The sequence below is a fragment of the Halictus rubicundus genome, chromosome 11 (assembly GCF_050948215.1).
Source record: "Halictus rubicundus isolate RS-2024b chromosome 11, iyHalRubi1_principal, whole genome shotgun sequence".
Taxonomy (NCBI): Eukaryota; Metazoa; Arthropoda; class Insecta; order Hymenoptera; family Halictidae; genus Halictus; species Halictus rubicundus.
In genome coordinates this window covers 3,123,849-3,145,815 of record NC_135159.1, presented here as the reverse complement: position 1 = coordinate 3,145,815, position 21,967 = coordinate 3,123,849, and the positions used below count along the sequence as shown (strand labels likewise).

Sequence of the window (21,967 nt, the reverse complement as noted above, 5' to 3'; positions counted from 1 at the left end):
ATCATTGTATTCAAAATTGCAGAGTTCAAGTTTATCACGGCGAATACGTTTTCAACTCTTTTACATCGTACAATTGTATTGCGAACAAAATTAATTATTAAAGATACACGAAGAATTGTTGCAGCTATACATATACGATCGACGCGGCAGTCAACGTGTCTCTGCAGTAATCGAGTTTCCTCCAACGCATGATCCGTCTAGTTGTCCGCCGGGCAAGCAGAGGTATTAAATTTTTTGTCTCCGTCGTAAAGAGACCTTGGAGAGAATGGATATCGCCAGCTGCATTAATTAAGCACCGTTCCAGCGGCCAGCAGACGAAATTCAAAACATGTTCTCGTTCTCGGGTGAATCGGCTCGCAGACCAGGCGGAGACCGCGTAGACGGAATTAGAATCGCCATAGACGCTTTTCGTTTCTTGCCGCAGGGTGTGGCGGTGATAGACTTTTTTCCTTGGCCTACACTTTTTGCGCTAGGAACACCAATCGGCCTACGTGCTCTTGCACCGTCTCGCTAGGCTAGTCCCCGAACCATGACAATTTCCTGCGGGACCTCTTAGGGCGAACAAGAACCGAGAGATTCTTGTTGACCATCTATCATGCTATCTGCTAGGCCAGTGCAAACATTGTGCCCGATTTCTTGTTGTATTTTAATACGAAATCGAGTATGTACTTTTGCACTGACATAATAAAATGCTCGCGGAGGACAGAACCGTAAAGTGGCCCTCTAGATCTTCTAATCGATCACGTCAGATGAATTTTGAGCAAAGACGCGTCTTCCACCGCGAGCATAGTTTCACGGTGCTACACGGAACGAGCTCTAACGATCGAATTGTCGGTCGCACCTGCACATAGGTATCCAATGTTAGTCTCCACTGATCCCCGGTTGGCGAACCGTAAAACGCCTGCACCGCTTTGACCGGACAGCCTCGGTAACGGGCGAAACAGCGAGAACAGACTATGCAAGCGCAAACGAGTGAACGGAGTTGTCCCGATCCGACTCCACTCGACGCGACTCGATCCGATCCGCGCGATTCGGCAGTTCAATGCGAACTGGCTACGTTCGTGCCATTCCATGGCACATTATCCCGTGAGTGACCTCTCTTGGCCGTCATTCCTTTCTTCCCTCCACCGTCTCGCGCGCTCGCTGTTTCGTCGCGTTTAACCCTCTCCACGCTACTGCCGCGAGAACAGTTTGAAAAACGCATCGCACCCCGCTGCATTTTCGCGTTTTCTCAAGCTTGACTCTTACCAGACGTTCTACCTATCCCGTTAATGCCCGCGATTGCGCTCTCTCAATTTTAACACGTTACCTGCCACGGTGGTCATCGGTGACCGTCGTTACAGATCTGCTTAAAAAAGTCTTGTCATAAAATTAGTAGCACCGAATACCAATTTATTCGTTTGGAAGTTAACTGAATTGTAGTATGAAGTGTAACTTCATTGCCAAATAATCAATAATAATAATTAGTACCTCTGATCGTTTGTCCGAATGAAATAAACAAGACTTGTATCAAACATGCAAAATTTATGCGACAATCAACGTGCCACGGGTGTACAGCACTCTGTTGGATCTTAAATTTTGTTTCGTGTGAGAAAGCAATTCAATTTAGGAGGAACTATCGATTCCAATAAGCCAAGAATGTTGTACTCTTGTGTTATCACAATAATTTGTTTTAAATTCGCGTTAAAGAGAATCACGACATGGTTTCGAAGCCAGGCAGCAGGTAGGAGACTTGCGATCCGCCTTTCGATCCGCGACGACCTTGCCCCGCGGCCAACCTTCCGACCTAATCGCCGCTAATTTGATTTGCCGTTCGCGTTCCATTAGGTAACGAGGGAATCCTCGCCGACTACGCCGCAGAACGTCCAGCCTGCGTTCAGAGAGCACTGTCGCGCTCCAAATACTTGTTGGTGACTGCCCACCTGGCGTGATTATGGCTCGCGGCGTCCCACGTAGATCCAACCATGGACCACTGTCTGTGGACTTCGATTTTCCATCGTGGGAATCCATGGTTCTGACACCTGTTCCAACTTTGGTCCCCTTCTCGACGCGATTTCTGCAAAATAAACACCTGGAATTAGCTTAGCTCTTTACGTTGACCTTCTCCTAGCCCTCAATAACCTTCAGACGAGCTTAAAACTGGCTGTTTTAATGCAAGAAAATTTCTCATGGAAGTTTCAGAGATACCAGTTTTATAGAAATTCAGCAGTGAGATATTGCAAAGTGCATCGTAGTTAATCAAATAAAAATTCGATTTTTTTTTTTCAAGGTTTCTTTACTTTTCTGTATATTGAACATTTCTATGCACGTTCAGAGAGACAATGCATACGCTTAAAAATTGAATTGGAACTTGTAGCGGAGGCATCGGAGAGTTCACGATGACGGGAAGAATGAGCCCCGGACAGGAACAAGTGATGCAGTCGAGATTAACGGTATAAACACCTGCGGAGCGCGTGATTTCTAGAATGCGGCTAGAAACAGCTGGTAATCGGCGGGACGATTCGCGTGGCGAATCAAAGGAACCACGTACAACGTTCTACGGTTACTTACAAAGCGGCGGACTACTCGGCCGGGGCAACGGCACGCGTGCGTGATTTCACATGAAGCGAGGAGCCGAACGGTGTTTTTGGAGCTGCTGTCACCATTCGAGGGAAGACGCGGCGCGGCGGCGCGGACAGAAGCCTCGGAGCGGGCGCTGCGAACGACAGCCGGCGCGAGACTGCCGCAGAACGAACGCGTCGTCTTCGACTTGGATGGGCAAAATGGATGGATGGATGTATGGTCGGCGTGGCGAACAGCTATATAATCCATGAGGGACGGCATCGCGCTCGCGCGACGTGTAATCTGAAAATGTAATTTACTGTCACGTTTCGACCTTCGCCTGGCTCGTCGTCCGTACACTCTGATCAAAAAGAAAGGGTCGCTTCTTACCTGTCCAGCGAGGACAGCCTCGACTAACAAACCCCGATACACTATCGCTGATTATTTTCGACCCTGTCCGACTAGACTATGTCGGTCAGCATATGGCATTCGGCGTCAGGATAGATAAGATACGCGAACGGTAGCGCATCGACCGAATTATCCCGCGAAATTGAACCGCGTCGTTAACACCATGGCGCATTGGTGGCGCAATTCATCATGCGCGAAATATCCGCTCTAATAATAGTGTAACCACTCACGGACATCCACGAATACAATCGTGCTATTGTTGAATCTAGAAATTCATATGCATCCAATTTCCAGTGTCTCCAATTATCGGGGAAATGATGTCACGACACGTGTTTTCATTAGTCCCTTGCGACCGAACTAGTTCTGCTAAGGCGGCTGATTTTTATGAATTTTTCCGAAGTTACGGTACGTTCTACGTTAAAATTCTTTTATGCAACCGATTCTGCCACTCTGTGGCAGTACAAAACAATTTTTTATACAGTCTTAATTGCTTGTTATTTGGTTTTATATAGCCCTATATTCCAAAGCACCTTGAAAGCAATGGCAAAGAGTTGATCCACTCGTACTACGTCGAAGCGTGGATACCATGGGTGGAAGCGGAGGTCCGTCGGAACACGGCAGGCTTTTTCATTCATGCCTGCAGCCTCGAGACGGGGCGAGGGTTTTCCATCAACTGGCCCAGACCTTCCGGTCACTATTTTCTCTGTTCGCGGGTACAGGTGTGCGTGTGCTGGCAGAAACTAGCCAGCGCATCTCGGTTAATTCGCTAGTCGGTTTTCCTGGCAAACTAGAGCGGCGCGTGCTAAAGATAGGTCGCGGGGATCGGCGGTGTGTGCACGTAGTACCGGCGCGGTGCACAAGGGCGACCTTGGCCTTACAAGTTTATATAACGAGGAAGCGAGCGAATCGCCAGCTCAGTCGGAGTCGCCGTTTCGTTTCGATCCACCGATGCGAGACTCGGGCCACGACAGCTCGCTGAAACAGTAAGACGCTTCCCAGTGTCCCGATTGGATGATTTTTTCATGTTCTCGTTCCTCGTTCGATGTCCATAGTACACACCGGCGCGGCGCGCAGGCGACGATGAGGATCGCGCCAGGTGTCCTGTGAACATAGACACGGTGTGCACCGCTGTAACCTGGTATCTTTACCCGACCCTGAAGTGTGACACCTCGGTATCGAATGTGAGATAGGTGTCTCGCAAGAAGGATCAACAAGACCGTGTTCCGCATCATCGCGACCATGGTGAGTGACTGCGAGCGTCATTTTTGGCGCGCCAAGCACGAAACCATGCCGCTGCTCCGCTGCACATTTTAATGACATTTAACGCTGCCATTACCCATAATTTTCTCCGCCCCATGCCAAACTAAAATAATCTAAAAATATGCAGGATAAAGTCCACGCGATAACATTCATCGGGAACGCTAGAAGCTAGTACACATGAAAACATATAGAGCTCTCTGTACCTATGTATATCCCCTGCGAGTTCCAAACATGGCACTAACAAGAAGCCAATCGACGCGAGCTGTTTATTAACAAGACTAGGCAGTCACAGCGTTGCCCGCGCGCCTCACGTTCCATGGTGTTTCATCTCGCGGATCGAGAAGAGACTCGATGAGTATTCGTCGCGCGCCTGCCTCCAGGTAACACGGCGGATCTAGAAGTGTAACAAAAAACAAGATGATGCTGATTCTGCTCTGGGCGTTGGTCGGCCTAATTGGCCAAGTGCACTGCAAATGCAGCGTAGCGCCGATCGCGGACGACGAACGATCGATCGCCTACGCGTGCACGCACGGCGACCTGAACGACCTCGAGGAGATCTCCAGCGAGGCGGAATGGATAGAGTTCACGGTGTCGCGGTTCCATTACATACCGGACAACGCGTTCTGGCGGTTCAAGAATCTCCGGAGGCTGTCCTTTTACAACTGCCACGTGAACTACATCGCTCCCGACGCGTTTGCCGGACTGAACCGCATGGAATGGTTGATATTCCATGGGACCAAGATCGATGTGGCGAGGTCCGCGTGGTTCCGTCACCTTACCAACCTGAGGAAGCTGGTCCTGGACAGGTACGCCAATAATTTGAAGCTGTTTCGTGTCCTTATTGTACAACCTTAAGAAAAACACAAGTCGGTTGCGTTTACGAAGAGTTCTCGGAAGAATCCCGTGGGCCGGAATTTGCATCGCGGACGCGGAAGAGGTGCAGCGTTTCCTTGTTTGCAGAACCGCGACGGCGCGGCGTCGTTGATTCCATAGAAAGTCATAGATTACGTAAAGCCGCATAATCGTTCAAGGGAACGCTGTCTGTAATCAGAACATCGTTTAATATGTATCATAACATCGTCTATACGAATATAAATATTTTAGATGTGGTTTGGTGCACATCGAACCCCATGTCTTCCGGATGTTACCGCGCCTTGAAACTTTGGGACTGCGCGACAATGATCTAGATTGCCTGGCGACGCAGGATCTAGCCTATTTGAGATCGTTGAGGAGCGTCCGCATCGACGGGAACCCTTGGCTATGCGAGTGTCGACAGAGGCTGGACAAATATTTTCGAGAGAGGTCCATTAGCTTGGAGACGGACTGCTCTAGAGAAGTTCACCTGTGCAGGCGATACCAGTGCATGACTCAAATTGGATTCCCCATACTACCCGCCACATTCACCACCCATAACCTGAATACTTACAATAGGGTAAGTGTGCTTGCCCCAAATGGATACTTGCTTTCCTGTAATTAAGCGATCAATCAAATTAAAATTCGTATCCTGGGAGATTTAAATTCAAATTCAAATCCATAATATGGTAGTGTTAGCGTACGTAGCCCCTAATGACGGCAACCATGCTTGTAGGAATGGACGTCGGTGCACGGCAACGAGTTCCAGACGAGTGTGTTCACGTCGCTGGACCGTCTACCGGATAAGACCAGTTGGATCGAGATATCCGGTCTGACGATCGAAAAGCTGCCTCGTTATGGTTTCTTCCGGTTCGGAAATAGCTTGAGGATTCTGGACCTAAACGACTGTCACATCCGCGAGATCGAGGACGGAGCTTTCGCAGGGTTGCACAGACTCCAACGGCTCTCGCTGGTCGGCAACCATTTTCGGGTGGTTGGCGTTGAGTGGTTCCGCGATCTCCTCAACCTGCAACAGTTGATCCTTCAAAGGAACGAGATCGAGCAGATCGATAGGACCGCGTTGTGGCGCGTGGCCAACAGCTTGAGACACCTCGATTTCCGAAACAATAGGTTACGTTGCATCGCCATCGAGGAGCTGGCCGAATTGAAGAAGCTCGAACGTTTCGATGCAACCGGGAATCCGTGGCTGTGCAGCTGCCGCGGACACCTCCAGAGTTTCCTCACCCAACGAAATGTTGGATTCGAGATCGACGCGGGTCGGTGCTACAAGAACGAGAACGATATTCCGGTGGCTGCCGGGGGATGGCACCAGCACCAGGTATAAATCTAAGATAAATATAAATATAAAAATTAAACGTACCATAACTAAAAAGAAAAGAAAAAATAGGAACTTTCCCGGACTTACAATTTAATACGTTCAATTTTCAAAAGAGACAATATCTATTAATTTTTGTAAAGATTTAAAAAATATATATATATACAGGGTGGTCCACGCAACTTGCACACCTATATAACTTCCGATGGATGCGTTGCACGAAAAAGTTTTGTATACAGAAGTTGCATGGTCTGAAGGGGTACACAATTTAGTGTATTTATTTTTTCTACAGGTGGAAGTGTTTCGGAGATTTGAAGGTCGACTTTGTTTTTTTAAATGAAATACTATATTTTTTATACCAAAATATGGAAGAATGTCGAATTCCGAGTAAAAGAGTATTGACCTTCATTAGCCCTAAACCTAATAATTAACGAGTAATTTCACTTTATTTCCTGAAAATTTTCTTACAAAGAAAAAAAAATCATTTAATTTTCTTTTTATTTGTCTAACCTGATATTACGCGAAGAAAATTTTCAGGAAATAAAGTAGCTTAGTAGTTTAATTTTCTTACAAAGAAAAAAAAATCATTTAATTTTCTTTTTATTTTTCTAACCTGATATTACGCGAAGAAAATTTTCAGGAAATAAAGTGAAATTACTCGTTAATTATTCGGTTTAGGGCTAATGAAGGTCAATACTTTTTTACTCAGAATTCGACAAAAACAAAGTCTTCCACCTGTAGAAAAATAAATACACTAAATTGTGTACCCCTTCGGACCATGCAACTTCTGTATACAAAACTTTTTCGTCCAACGCATCCTTCGGAAGTTATATAGGTGTGCAAGTTGCGTGGACCACCCTGTACATATATATTTGGCTTACGGATCAGAGTCGATCCAAAGCCCATTCTCAACAAAAAAAAAGGATTAAACTAACAAAGTTGAAAATGGTTAATTATAAAATTGTTTTTTCAACAGACCACTTCGGATACTTCAATTACAACCGGAAAAGTTCACTGGACCTCCTTTGAAGATAGCGTTAAGCACTCTAATCTGACGATCGTCAGGCCTCGTCCGCCGCCCCCGTCCACAGAAATCCCCGTGGCTACACCCCCATCGGTTGTCTACACCGGACAATGCTACCCCGAGGAAGCCCACAACCAATCCAGAGCGATCTACACCTGTCGAGCGATCACCTCGATGGAAGAGCTGAACGTGATACCGGTAACGGTTCGCTCGATTCGCGTGATACTATCGAAAATCAAAAAGGTTCCCGGGGATTCTTTCGACCGGTTCGACGGTTACCTATCGAAGCTCGAGCTGCGCGACTGTGGCATCGAAGAGATCGACCCTCGGGCCTTCCTCAAGCTTTACAATCTCGAGTATCTGTCGCTGAGGAACAACCAGCTGGATGCCATCAACGAAAACACGCTACGCGGCTTGTCGAATCTCAGACACCTCGATCTGTCTCACAACAACATCTACAGGATAGCGAACGGCGCGTTCGACAACGTGCCGTACCTGAGCAGCCTCGACGTGTCCGAGAATTCGATGAACTGCATCGGCGTCGAATATATGGCTCGACGGTTGCGATACCTGTCCTCGTTGAATGTTGCCAATAATCCCTGGAGCTGTCTTTGCGGGAGCAAATTGACGGAATTCCTGGACGCACGCGGAATCCGTTACGACAAACATTCGTTGCTCTTGAGGGAGGACTGTTACGCGACGGATATTCCCGCCATAACCAGCGCACCGCCGCCAACACCATCTCCCGGACCCGCCTGGAACGAGACATTAGAAGGAACCTGTATTACCGTCAATGATAACGCAGGAATCCGTTATCGATGTATCGGCGCTAACTTACCGATGTTGCAGTCCTTACCGGCGGATATTACTGCGATCGAATTCCGCGAGGGACACCTGCCGCGTTTACCGGCAGGATGTCTCTCGAAATTCCAAAATCTTCGAGAGCTCATAATTATAAATTCAGGTCTGACCACCATCGAACAAGGCGCGTTCGATGGAGTGAACAGGCTGCAGAACCTGACGATTCAGGACAATCCGCTGGAAATGATCGAATCCTCGAGCTTCCCGCTCGAGAATCTCGTGAGGCTGGATCTGCGCGGCAATTCGATCAAATATATCGCTCCGGGCACATTCCGCAAGTTGACTAGGCTCGAATATTTGAATTTGGAGGGGAACGATCTGAGATGCATATTCACCAGCGATTTGAACGAGATGTCGGAAGTTTATATTGTGGAATTCTCTGGAAATCCTCTAAAGTGGAGGTGCAGGGTGGAGTTGGAACAGTTTCTGGAGGCTCGGAAGATCCGTTTCGTACGAATAGAGAATTCTTGCGAGGGAAAGAAGCTTGTGAGGAATCTCCTGCTTCAGAACAAGACCGATGGCTCGTTCGATTGCCCGTCCGATTGTTCGCCAGCCGATCAGCCACGGTTTCATGGTTTTCTCGTTCCCTTGTTAGCTTTACCGCTGATGGCGGCGCGGTTCTATTGACCACGTGACCGATCACCGTTACTTAATCACAAGTACAATAATATATACACATGTGTTCATTGATATTTTTTTATATTTATTGCATACTTACGTAAACCAGCGTGACATTAGGACGGAGCTTCAGTAACGCACATAACGTAGTCGCTGATTCGACGGGGACAAGTCTGGTACTTGTTCTGAAAAAACGAAATTTTGTATTAATATTCGTTCTACGTGTACGCCATACTTGTACATTCAATAAACTAATTTATCCTTCCAGGAATAATATTAACAGACAGATAATTGTGATTGATAAAAGCTGCGCAAATAAAGAGATAGCATACCTAAAAAGCGACTATCATTTCTGTTTGATTTATCGAAGAAATTGGCCCGGGTTTCAAGTTTGCGTCGAAATATTTAGGTTCGTATCGTGTTACGAGAGTTCTAAGGAACGATCGATTCATGGTATACAAAGTAGGCGGCCACGAGGGTCCGCAGCAGACGTCGACTTCGGCGGAGTACATGAAGCCGTGGATTGATGAAGCTATTGATATCTCCTCGGAAGAAAAATAAACAAAGATATCTGAGGGCAGATATCGCGCAGGATGGCCGAGTCTGGGGTCTTTGTCTCGAGGATCCTACGAACTGTAGATCTGTCCATGTTATCGGTATGAATGAGTGTGTGCGTGTGGAGATCGTTCTCGGGGATTGAGAACGAGTTTATTATATATCGTTTTGTTTCTTTTATTTTTTTCTGCTATTAAATATTCTTGTTTTTACTTTCGCCTTCGAAAGAAACAATCCCCATTCACTTAAAATCCCTACGATTATATTTCTAATCTATTCGATAAAATATGTTTCGTTCGACCGAAACCTACAGTCCCGGACAAAATGATAGCACACTTGTGCTTTGTGCAGATACCTTCCGATAGTTTGCGAGTTGCCAAGCAGGTGTCAAGTTTTGAAGTTAAATGTCGACATGGGACGCGGAAAAAAATTAAGTCAAACTGAAATTACAAGGATTATTGAATTAAGAAGTCAAAATGTTACTGTTTCCGAAATTTCAAAGATTATTAAAAGAAGTCGCAAGGTAGTATATAATTTATTAAGAGATCCTGCAAATTATGGGAGCAAAACAAGTTGTGGGAGACCGCCAACATTATCAGAACGGGATAAAAGGTTATTATTCGTATTGTTTTGACCTCAACATTGACATCACGTGAAATTGCTCGAAAAGCAGGCATCACTGCAATTGTCTGAAGTATTCGTCACGTTCTTCAGACGTGTAAGTATTTATTCAAAGATTTAAAATGAAGCAAAAACCTCCGTTAACAAAACATCATAAGGAGCAGCGATTAACATTTGCAAAAGAACGTATTCACTGGAAGAAGAAATGGAGACGTATTTTATTTACGAACGAAAAGAAGTTCAATATGGACGGCCCAGATGGATTTTCATTCTTTTATCACAACTTAAAAAAAGAAAGATTTGTGAAAAAACGAAGACAAATGGGCGGAGTTGGTGTGATAATCTGGGCCGGAATTGGATACAAAGGTAAAACAGATCTACAGTTTCTTGAAGGAAAAATGAATAATCAGAAATATAAAAATCCAACCTCGCAACAAATTAACAAACATGCACAACGAATTACCAAAGGTAAATTTATTTTTCAGCATGACAATGCTGTCATTCACCAAGTTAAAGTCGTAGAACAATTTTTTCAAAGAGAAAATGTATCAGTTATGCCATGGCCCGCACGCTCCCCGGACCTGAATATTATTGAAAATGGTTGGGGAGAACTCGCACGAGTTGTATTGTATAAGAATGAAAAACAGTACGATAATATTCAACAATTAGAAGAACCTATTAAGGTAACCTGGGATAATTTTTACAGGATGACAAAATCCGTATAACGTGGCCCGGCTAGCTCAGTCGGTAGAGCATGAGACTCTTAATCTCAGGGTCGTGGGTTCGAGCCCCACGTTGGGCGAAATTTTTTTTATTTGCTTTTCCGAAAGTTAATATTTACTATAATACCGTAGCAAATAAGATTACAAGTGCGGTCTTGTTATTATTAACACGTTGACTGCCATGTCACCCACATGTGGGTGACGGAATTATTTGTCCAAGTTTTAAAATGAATTTTTACGTTAATACATTCATTGTACCAAATTTGGTTAGGATCAGTAAAATGTAAGAAAGTTGGAGGACTAGTCAATATCATACATTTATTTTTTTCCGATTTTTATTTCATTAAATAATACCTTGATTATATGGAATTTTTGAGGTTTCTAGTTTGGCAGTCAAAGTGTTAAATGAGTTTAATAATAATAAGACAACGAGAAAATGCTAACAATAATAACCACAATGTCAACACGTGAACAACATAACACACGACCATGCCGAACGAAGACCGATGTGTTCGCTACGACGGTTGCAAGTTTTCTGAGTGCTTGGCTTAGGAACCTTTCTACCGGGGGGAAATTCCCCTTCCCTCGAGTGCATGGTAAAAGTTTCTTCCTTCGAAATAACGCATCTGGAAGACGTCACTGCCAAGGACTTTACGGCCAAGCCAGGCTTCTGACAATCTGACTATGGTACGCACTTGGAAAAGCTAGAATTTCCGCGTCTGAAAATTTCTTTTCTTCCTCCCCACGCTCAGCATCCGCTAAAGAATGACGATTTTATTGTCCTTAACGCACCAATTAAAAATTCAAAGCGGTCGTTTTTCCACCAATTTTTTTACTCTCTATTTCCTTCAAATACAAAAGAACATTAACAAATCTTGAAAAAAAAAACAAAAAATGTTGTTTTATGCAAAAAAGACTAAGGTAATTGCACCTATAGGTGGAAGTATACTTCGCTTAACTTTTTCGGGTGAGAGGAAATAAGTGCAACACTGTCTAACGAATATATTCGGTTGTATTTATATAGAAAACCAAAACTGTAGATCTTACGTGCACGCGGAAAAAGATCATTTTCAGGCTAGTGCACTAAAAGGTTAATAAAGAAATTGAGATTTGCGTAGACATTTCTGAAGCATAAGGTCGATCACATTTACAAATAATTTCATTAACATTAAAATCACTTCAATAGTTTTCTTCAATGTATGTAATGTTCTGTACATAAAAAAAGCCGAGAGCATTGAAAAAAAGTAATGAAATTGAGAAATCCTCAATCACCTTAGCAGAGCGTGGTTTCGATCCACGGACCTCTGGGTTATGGGCCCAGCACGCTTCCACTGCGCCACTCTGCTACTTGTGTTTTCTCTAGCAATAAATTTGTCTTTTTTCTATCATAAATAAAAAAAATGATTCACCATACATACTCGTGAAATTATTGGAACATCATTGTAGAAAAAATGTGTAGACTAAGCAAAGTAAAGCGTCGCTACGTGCGAACTAATTCGCTTGCTATGTTGCAATCGCATTTCGGAGCTGCAATGCTGCGAATCCAGCAAAATAAAAAATGCGGTTGATTGCGAAAGCCATACGAACAATGAATGTAAAAACTGTCTGTCTCTCTGCATACATTGTGCAATTTGATAAACCATATCTACACTAATTATTCTACTAATTTATTACTATAATTTATTCAGGCAAATTTTATTTTAGACTCGGCTTTCTATTCTTTAATAAATCATCATTCTAAATACTGATATATTAAGTTAGTGGAAAAATTCGTGCCCGATTCCTTGTTGTATTTTAATATGAAATAGGGCAAGAACTTTTGCACCGACCCAATACAATAATGAACATTTACTCAAATGACAGATAAAATTAAATAATTCATAGAAAGGATAACATAGTTCGGGGAACTTTTATACACGTATGTAATAACAATGTTTAATGATCTTATATTTCTTTGTATACAATAATATCAAAATGTACATTGGCTCATGTATAACAAGAATGTCGCAGTAACAACGCAGCAGTTACGAAATGCACGGTCAGCATTGTCCACGATGTCAGGTAACACGATGTTCACGCACCGAATTTCAAAATCGCCCGAGGACCAGGTGGAGTTCACATACATGTGATACCCTATAAAACGCAGAATTGAATTAGCCGATCATCAATTCGATCCTAAAAGTGACAGAGTATACACGGACAACGATGCGTCTCAGCGTGTGCTTTTCAATAGTGGTTCTGGCGGTTGCTTTGGCCAAAGCAAGTCCAGCAGCTAAAGCAGTGGAGAAGAAGTCATTGGTGGAAGATGCGAAACTCGAGTCCAAGAAGGAAGATCTTCAGATCGAAGACACTGGCTCGGACAAGGACAGGGCCAAGAAATCAGCTACTTTCTGCGTAGAGATCAAACCAGGTTCCGTCCAGCCGGTCCAAGTTCCCTGCAAAGGTAGCCAACAGGTTGTTCAGAGCGAATCTCTTGTTGCTCAGCCGGTTCAGAGTTACAACGTCGTTCGACCTTCTTACGTTCAACCTTCCTACGTTCAGTCTTCTTACGTTCAATCAATGCCTCAGGCGAGTATAGTCCTGCCTCAGCAAATGGCAGCACCTTACCAAACCTTCCAACTGGTTCAATCATCTCCCCAGCCTTGTGCTCAACCCGTTCCATCTGTGAATATTGTTCCATCAGTCCCTCAGACAGAGAACGTTCCGCAAGCTTCCGTAGAGGCACCAAACTCCAAACCAGATCCGGAGGAGGCACTCAAGGATCAACTGAAACCTGAGCGTATCGAAGAAGCGTCAGAACCGCTGCCAGTACCGCAAGAAAATTTGGCATACTTGCCAGTCGCACCATCTTACCATGAACATTTATTCGCTCTTCCTTCGAGCTCAATGATGATGTATCCTGAGCTAGAACAGATACGAATGGCCAGTGTTTTTCAAGATTCACCAACTGTTCTTCCCAGCAATATTCTAACCAGATGCCCGTGCCAAAACAACATGGCTGCGTTCAGCGAAGGCGCTGTGGAACCCATGGCCGTGTTGCCCTACTCGTCGGAAGTTGCAGGACCTCCAACCATGATGCCACACAACGCCAGAGTGCATATTGTAACGCATGTAAGAAATAATGATTGTTCTTTTTCTACTCAACTTTGGAATTTGTTGCTCACAGATCTCTACTTACAGGAACACGGCATGGGCCCCATGCAAGGAAAATATCGTCATGCTCACGGCCATACCCACGCCCATATCAATATGAATGCTGGTGTACCCCAAAGTTTCGCTGTGCCAGCCAACCAGTACAGCACCAAAAGTTTGGTGGATAGTAGCTTTGGTTCAGGAATCTCCATCAACACCTATCCAACGACCTACAGGATGACGTCCCCAATATTTGCTAGTACCCTCAGGAACGCGGAGAACGCTAATAACAGTCCGCTGGCGTTCGAAATAAACGATCTTATGCAGTCCAATAAAAAGCCTAGGGAGATCGACTCGTCAGCGAAGATGGAAGAAGTCAAGCAGCAAGCAGATGACAACAAAAAGAGTATCGAGGAAGAAACTAAACAGAACTAAAGTCGACGATGAATCAAAGTATGGATAGTATACGATCACGAACCGTAGTATACTTGAATATAGAATATCAGTGATGATTGTTCGTTTTTTATTTTTGTATTTGAAGAAGGATTAACCAATAAAACGATAATATAGAACAATTATGCAGTTTATTTACCTTCGACACAAACTCATGTACTTTTACGAACTACTTGCGCTACTTTCTGAAACGCAGAAGTCATTGTTGGATCCTTTGTACACGTTTCTTAATATAGAATCGCTTCTAGGTATGATCAGAACGTTCTTGGAAGAAGTCTTGTTCAAGTACTTTTGTAAGTCTGATATGCTCAATTGAGCCCACGAGCAGGGGCATGAATCTTCGGAAGACTCTTCATCAGTTTCGCTTGGACCTTTAATTTTAAAATTAATGTTACCATCCTTGCTTCAGATACATGGTACTGGTGACACTAACCGGCAATAACTTTCAAATCTTCTTCCAAAATATCCTCGTCAATGTTTATCCATCGCGTGATGTTTCTTCTAGTTTCGGAACTCACGCGCTTTAAAATATATGCGATTTTCTCCATGATATCTGGAGGAGATTTAACCCGGTTCAAAATTTCTTTGTCCACGGACCAGTCGCTGCTTTCATCTCCCTTGCACTTGCAACAAGTGCAAGAGTCTGGATGATCAGAATTTCTGCACCCATCGTCATAATGCGGTGCTGGAAGATAGAATATCGAATGAATAAATAAACGAAAATAGGTGAAGAATAAATCTCCCATTACCTTCGCACTTCAAGCAGTAACAACATCTACAGTTTGGTTGGTGGTCCATGATCAGCATGCTCGACATAATTCTGACAGCTGACTAAAACAAGCACTTCTTTAATAGTCTGTTAATCACGGAGGATTTTAATAACGTACGTGCTGCACTTTGACTTCATCTATCCTATTGTACATGCATTTGTAAAGTGTTCGTTTCCGGGGTGTCTGTTTGATAGGCAGAACCTTTGCTTGCGAGTAAAGACCATAAGGAATATCACGGTATTTTTTCTTGCAGCGGTCGCCTTCGAATCTCGCTAGGTACCATCTATGATCAACTCTGTACGGTCTGACGTCTATGTCTTCTTGGTTTAATACCTCCGAGATCAACATTCGTTTGATGATCTACAAGAGAATAAGAGAGTCAATGCTATTCTTTATTTTACATTTGCGCGAATACCTTGCCAACCGGATGACCAATCGTGTTGCCGAATATTTTCAATTGTCGCAACAGAGGAGTTTTCTTCAGCGTGTATAAAAGTTCCACCATGCCGGCATCTGTGATCTTGTTGTAGGAAATATCTAAGGATAGCAGCTTCGATAATGGAAGGGCGTAACTGAGCGATCTGAAAATATTGTTTCTCAATCATTCGCTATCCTTTCTATTACTAATAATACATTGAATATCTACAGGATTAATTTCTTGATATTTTTCTTTAAAAATTTCAGCGTATTGAAAGTGTATACTTGAAAATATATGTATACACGTCTTAAAATAAAAATTCTTTTATGTGACCCTATTTTTCACGCTTCAAGATGTATGTAGCCCCCCTTAATGCCGATACCTTGCGCCGTGATCAGTTATGATGTTCCTACACAGTATAAGAATTCTCAGTTGCGGTCTTTTTGCAAGCCACTTTGCCAGATGGTCCACACCATGATCGCCTATGTTGTTGCAGCCGAGATTCAACGAGTGCAAAGTATTGTTGTGGATTGCATTGGACATCATGACTTCAATATCGTGGCAACTAAAACTGTACTTTTGCAGATGCAACGCCAAGAGAGTAGTATTGTGCTGAAAATGTACGAGTGTAATGATATATATGAATAAAGAAACGCATGGTGCAACGTTACTTTGAGCATGTGGCCAATGACACTGGCAAAATGAAGAGAATCGAAGTAGTACATGCATCCTGGATTCGGTCGGCTTATGTCTAAGTATTTCAGAGTCACATTACAGACTATCTGATCCTGGCTCAATACCATGATAAAGTATATTAAACTGGAGGCAGTCTGATCTACTTCTGCGACGCTCAACCGGAGAAGATGCTTGTTACCTAATAAAAATTTGGCCACGTGTATCGATGCCTGGAAAAATTGTATAGCATAACTTCAATTAGAGAAAATAAAAATAAATAGGTCACTTACTTTGACGCCTAATTTATTTGTGTTTAAATTTAGGCTCTTAATTTCTAGGCGATGCCCCACATTCAACAAATATCTCGTTCCTGATTCGGTGATGTTATTGTTCTGCAGATTAAGTTCCTCTATTTGCTTGTACCTCTGATGTACAAGAAGTGTTAAAAAGTAGTCGGATCAAAGTGAACCATTGCGTAGAAATTTCGTCACTTACAAGAGCATGGTCAATTAAATTTCTAAAGCCATTGTTCGAAATGTTATTGCTCGCTAAGTTAATGTAACAAACATCCTGATATTTCTGCAAGAAAATGATCAAAGCTGGGATGTCCGTATCTTCGAGCACCCTCCTGCAATTATTCCCGAAGGAATATAAAATTTCAAAGATCGTAATATGTTTGCTGACTTGATTTTTTCATGTACAGTGGGTCCACGCATGTCCAGCCTCCTTTTCGAGGTGCAAGTTTCTTTGCAAAAGCATTTGAAGAACTCTTGATTGGCCAGTTGCGTAAAGTACGGCGGTTTTAATAGTTCGATATTCTTACTGAAGCCCTCATGATCGCAATTTTGGCTGCAGAGGCCGTTTTTATCTAAACATTCGGCTTCACCAAACTTCATGATGATTTTCTTATTTCTTTAGACGTTCACGCGAATTTTAACGAATACCATTCTGTCCAGAATGGAGACACTCGAGGTGTACCAAAAGAAACAGATAGCCGTAGTGGTCCCGTTGGAAGAGATCTTCCAGGGTAAATTGAACATAAACAAATAACGAGCACTATAGTAACGCTGATCGAATTTTCCGATTGCACAGCGTACTGCGAAATGGATCCAATTTCCTACAATGACGGCTTGCACCTTCTACCGTTGACGCAAAGCGACAAATGGTTGATATCCGCACGTATACTCGACATGGTCACGCTGACGACAACCGACACAGGACTCGCGTTCTTCAAGTTTCGCAAAAGAGCCTTATCGTACGACGAGTACTTGATATATCTGAAAGACCTTGCGCAGATCGGCAATCTGGATTTCGAGGATATGAAGCAGCAACTGCAGGCGTCTGGGTTGCCCAGGACCGCTTAACGTCGAGCTCAGTTAACGCTATTGTCTATAAACTTTATTCTTCAACAACACTCGTACAGTGCTTGCGCGCACCTTCCTTCGTTAATATTTACATTTGTCGCGAAGTAAGCCTCGAGAATAAGAACAAATTGACGATTTCGGTAAAATAACAGAGATTAGTAGCCGACGATCACGAGCTGATCGATACACGCTGTATCGCACGGTGATGTCCAAAAGGAACGAAAGACACGGAGAAAATACGTTCTTCAACGGACACTGAAGATCGTTTTCCGTGTATTGTAAAATAATAAATAGACTGCGGATTTTATGCTTTTATAACAAAATTTAAAATAGTAAAATGATTAAACAAATTTAACTTTCTGTTTGGTTCCTATTTCTTGCGATCGGTACAGAAAAATTTGATTTTGCATATAAACCCGCAGTTCAATAATAAATTACCAAGCAAATATTGTAGCTAAATAAAATAAAATTGCTAAGACAAATATGCTTACAGTGATGGTTTAAAAAGCGCGTGAATCACAAAAGAAATCATATGAAGCTGTTCGGTAGCTGCACCTCTAAGACTACGGCAAATCATAGTTGGAAGCATGACTTCTCTGTGTGTTTCTCACAGTATCAAAAATAAATGAATCAGAAATCAACTCGGGAAATGTTAACGACAACATGGTTAAACCGGGTGTACAAAAATAATGTAACATCCTCTTCGCTTCGAGTCGAATGGTGAACCACAGAATAAATTTGTTTCTTTAGTGAGCAGAAGAGAAATATTTTTTTCTCCTTGTTGTCTCTTTGAGAAACATGTAAAACATTTACTAGAAAATTATATATTTTTCTGTATCCATTTCAGGGCGCTTCTAATATTTCCCAGCGTGACTCTACTGAGAAAACTCGCTATTAATTGGTATTCCGGCATAGTACGCCTCCCGCAAGATCTAGTCGAGAGGGATCTATGATAGGAATTCTTCTGGATCACTGTCTCCGCTTCGTCCCCATCGAGAACATTGGACACCAGTAGCGCGGAGTTGCGTCCCTCGCAAAGTACTTTCGTCGTTAAGCACAGAAGCCACTGCATCACCTGTGCAATACAATAGTCGATGAAAAATATTCAAATCTATTAGATCAGTGCAAAAGTTCGTGTTCGATCTCTTGTATTTTACTACGAAACCGGGTACGAACTCTTACACTGGTCTAAGATCTTTCATAATGTTTCGGTTGCTCACCTCGTTGCTGGACGGGAATTTCCCTTCGCTTCTGAACCATGAGCTCGGTGCCCACAAGTACAGTTGCATCACAGTCGCTGCTGTTTCCGTATCGAGTCTCTAAAATTGTATACACAATCGCGTAAAATCCAGAGAGTACAGCTAACAGTCTACGTGAACAATGGTGTACCTTGTACAAGTTCCTGGACAATATATTTTTGATTAACGCAGATACCAGTGTTGGCACGTTGTTTGGTAAAGCGGGGAGGTCCGTCTCGTTGTAGCTATGGTTCTTCAGAGATGTTTTCTCCTGAGCGTTGCCATGGAACGGATTCTTTAAACCGAACATCTCATACGCAATGGTACCAATGGTCCACAGATCAGCTTTCGTGTAATTGATGCTGGTGAACGGACCAGGTTCGGCTGTGATCACTTCCGGTGCCATCAGCGCAGCATTGCCACCCTTGTCGATGTCATGGGTGTTGTATGGTAAGTACAATCCATGGCTTTTGTCGGCAAGACAACACCCGAAGTCCGTTATCACCAGGGACGGACAGTTGTCGGTTTCTTCGGAAAGGTCTAGCAGAATGTTGTCGCTCTTCAGGTCGCTGTGATAAAAAAATATATACTATCCGAATACTTGATACTTTCCGATATCGACTTACCGATGTGCAATGCCGTGAGCGTTCATGTGAGCAACACCCTCCAACAACTGTGCTAACAACAGTATCGATTCCCTGGTGTTCATGTTACGATCGGCTAGATATTGTTTTAGCGTAATGTCATACCTACAGCAGAGAATTTTTATTGTCCGATTTGTTCGTAAAACGTATACCTCACGGTATACCGTGTGCTATACCTTTTCATTAGCAGGAATAAGCTCATGTTTCTCCCAGAACCTTGGGGATTGATACGAGCAGGCAACGCGTCTGGATACATTCTAAAGGAACCAGGCAATGCTGGTACTCTATCAGCGAAAGCATAGTACACTGCTACAATGTTCGGATGCGGCGGAAGCTCTGCTTTCCTTTCTGCCATCTTAGATTCCCACTCGGCTAGTTCCTCGTTATTTAAATGTTTTCTAGCCGGTACAGTTTCCCTGTACATGGCTCTCAAAATAGAGAACGCGTTGGATTCAGTGTCGTAATTAAACATCATCTTTAATGCCAATGGAAATGCAGTTACATCTGTGGTTTTGTCGTCGATATTCGGTTCATCTTTATTCTCATTCGAATCCTTAAATCTTGTCGCATAGACAACAGCAGAGCATCCTTTAGCAATAGCAGGGCCAATTACGAAATCCTCCAATGATACAATTTTTTCTTCGTCCCTAATCACCTCGTAATTTCTGTCGTTTTGAGGAGTATTCCATCGTAATTTTGATACTGCTTCCTGAAAGTATAATTTTAGGATAGAACTATATTTCTTTCACAGTGCTGTTCCAGGTGAATCAAAGCAAATACCCTAATTTCCCAGCAGACACCTTCCAATTCGTCATCCTTTGTTAATATGCCAGTTCCGGATGCCAGGGATACTCCAACCAAAGCGAAGAAGGGTGCAGAGTCACCAAAGACAAGTCTGGTAGCAGCTCGTCTTCTTAAGTCTGCTGCTAAACTATTGGTGACTCTTTTTAGGATATTATCAACGAAGAGTCGTCTAGCATGCGCACCCAAGTAACCAAGGTGTCTTCCTGTGGCCGACGCATTGTTGCTACCCTGGGGCAGGCAGCCCTGGGATTTGCCTATTTTTAATATAACAGCAGTCAAGAATTAATAACCATTCAACGAGACGGAATCAGCAAAACTTCCTGAGATCACTAATTTTGTCAGAGCACAGAAACACCAAGAACTTGTAGAACGATCGCAACGCCAATACTGACAACTTTTTCTAGTCTCGACAAACGACACTGTAATCCAAGTCGTGAAAAAATTTGAAAAACGCGTAAAAAAGTGCGCGCGAGTTGTCGCATTAGTCCTCGCACAACTGACCCCAAAAACCGATGATTGGGTCAGTCGCGACCCAGCCACTGGCAACAACATTTATGCAAATTTAAATTGTTACAAACGAATTTAACCTCTGCATAACTAACCGTAAGGACTGATACTTGTGTCAGTCGTGACCCACGCCAGATGTCATAGCACGGAAATTCACATTTTTCGAAATATCGTGTGTTCAAACGATATACCTAAGGTCTTGGTTATCTGTTTCAAGGTCCCCGACAGAGTGGTCACTCGGGACAAATGCATGTCAGGATCGATCGACTCACCTACTTGCACAACGTGTATCTTGTCGTGGTTGATCCTTGGATGACAATTAGCGTAGAAACAGTCGGTATTCCGGACGGAGTGCAGGAAGGCCCGACCATTTTGCAAGAGACGGTGCGCTACCGTCCGTATCGACATCTCTACGGGGTTCCGGGCCGAGAAAGCCCAACGGGCCACTCCCCCAGGAAGAAACGCCTTCGCCGCCGAAGGCAAGCCCTTCACCAACGTGAGAATCGTTTTTCCTGCTGTGTTCCTCTTCTTGACAACTGCGTAGACAACCCCCCGGAGGACTCGTACTGTCGTGACTGTCGTACTTGGCCGCGTCCGCCAATGCAATCTACGCGTTCGTGTTTCGTTTACTACCGCCCTGAACTCTGTCGGGCACCTACCAAACCACTGATATATATATATACTATAGTACATATATATATCAGTGTACATCAGTGTACCAAATCCAGTTGATGAGATATGGAAAGGGTTTGCGCATGCGCGCCCAAAATGGCCGCTCGCGTACACACACACATGTCATACGCACACTCATTTTTTACAATCAAATAATTTTTGCAAAATTATGCAGGGTGATCAACGTATCCCATTTTATCCATACATTTCTTTACCGATGCTAAATTAGCCGTGAATGCGTGAAAAACCCGTTCCATATCTGATGACTGAACCAACCGCACGCATCGCGTCTATTTATAAGAATTGCCGTACATAAAACGGTGTTATGACAAATCGCAGCATTGTCTGTCAATACAAAATGAACGGGAAAAATCGCTGGGAAGGGAGAAAAAAGATACCGGTTCTGAAGTGCTTATATACGTATGTATACCGTTTACGTGCTTTTACGTCTCGGAATCGAGCGTAACGGTATCATTGTTGGACCATCAAGAT

At 43.5% G+C, this 21,967-nt stretch overlaps 6 protein-coding genes and 2 non-coding genes across 9 annotated transcripts in view; 4 read left to right on the top strand and 4 right to left on the bottom strand.

The window, feature by feature from the left end:
• Positions 1-2,741, bottom strand: part of LOC143358769 (cytospin-A) — a 31,122-nt gene extending 28,381 nt beyond the window's left edge. Inside the window, exons 1-2 of one of the 2 annotated variants that reach the window (XM_076796193.1) lie at positions 2,551-2,741; positions 1,923-2,056 (exon numbers count right to left, since the gene is read on the bottom strand). The gene's annotated coding sequence lies outside the window, so the exon portion shown is untranslated. Of the gene's footprint in view, positions 1-841; positions 1,180-1,922; positions 2,057-2,550 lie in introns of those variants that run through there. The other variant, XM_076796194.1, reaches the window with a different exon arrangement.
• Positions 2,742-3,749: 1,008 nt separating this feature from the next.
• On the top strand, positions 3,750-9,362 carry LOC143359389 (uncharacterized). Its single transcript, XM_076797312.1, has 6 exons — positions 3,750-3,932; positions 4,002-4,191; positions 4,590-5,015; positions 5,314-5,641; positions 5,798-6,400; positions 7,374-9,362. Exons 3-6 carry the CDS (start codon positions 4,627-4,629, stop codon positions 8,907-8,909), a joined length of 2,856 nt encoding a protein of 951 aa, XP_076653427.1. The 5' UTR covers positions 3,750-3,932; positions 4,002-4,191; positions 4,590-4,626; the 3' UTR covers positions 8,910-9,362.
• Positions 9,363-10,805: 1,443 nt separating this feature from the next.
• Positions 10,806-10,878, top strand: Trnak-cuu (transfer RNA lysine (anticodon CUU)). Its single transcript has one exon. It is a non-coding gene; the product is annotated as a tRNA-Lys (tRNA).
• Positions 10,879-12,072: 1,194 nt separating this feature from the next.
• Positions 12,073-12,144, bottom strand: Trnam-cau (transfer RNA methionine (anticodon CAU)). Its single transcript has one exon. It is a non-coding gene; the product is annotated as a tRNA-Met (tRNA).
• A 780-nt stretch (positions 12,145-12,924) lies between these two features.
• Positions 12,925-14,505, top strand: LOC143359080 (uncharacterized). Its single transcript, XM_076796743.1, has 2 exons — positions 12,925-13,909; positions 13,979-14,505. Exons 1-2 carry the CDS (start codon positions 13,004-13,006, stop codon positions 14,363-14,365), a joined length of 1,293 nt encoding a protein of 430 aa, XP_076652858.1. The 5' UTR covers positions 12,925-13,003; the 3' UTR covers positions 14,366-14,505.
• Positions 14,498-17,143, bottom strand: LOC143359082 (uncharacterized). Its single transcript, XM_076796745.1, has 10 exons — positions 16,931-17,143; positions 16,742-16,874; positions 16,537-16,671; positions 16,243-16,476; positions 15,954-16,183; positions 15,569-15,734; positions 15,271-15,513; positions 15,133-15,214; positions 14,817-15,068; positions 14,498-14,754 (listed from the first exon to the last, which is right to left on the bottom strand). The coding sequence occupies exons 1-10, from the start codon at positions 17,140-17,142 to the stop codon at positions 14,546-14,548; spliced, it is 1,896 nt and encodes a 631-aa protein (XP_076652860.1). The 5' UTR covers position 17,143; the 3' UTR covers positions 14,498-14,545.
• Positions 17,144-17,349: 206 nt separating this feature from the next.
• On the top strand, positions 17,350-18,063 carry LOC143359081 (tubulin polymerization-promoting protein homolog). The gene has a single exon (XM_076796744.1). It carries the CDS (start codon positions 17,350-17,352, stop codon positions 17,608-17,610), a length of 261 nt encoding a protein of 86 aa, XP_076652859.1. The 3' UTR covers positions 17,611-18,063.
• On the bottom strand, positions 17,623-21,452 carry Pink1 (PTEN-induced putative kinase 1). Its single transcript, XM_076796742.1, has 7 exons — positions 21,076-21,452; positions 20,273-20,550; positions 19,669-20,201; positions 19,475-19,597; positions 19,000-19,417; positions 18,831-18,929; positions 17,623-18,685 (listed from the first exon to the last, which is right to left on the bottom strand). Exons 1-7 carry the CDS (start codon positions 21,209-21,211, stop codon positions 18,431-18,433), a joined length of 1,842 nt encoding a protein of 613 aa, XP_076652857.1. The 5' UTR covers positions 21,212-21,452; the 3' UTR covers positions 17,623-18,430.
• Positions 21,453-21,967: the final 515 nt, after the last annotated feature.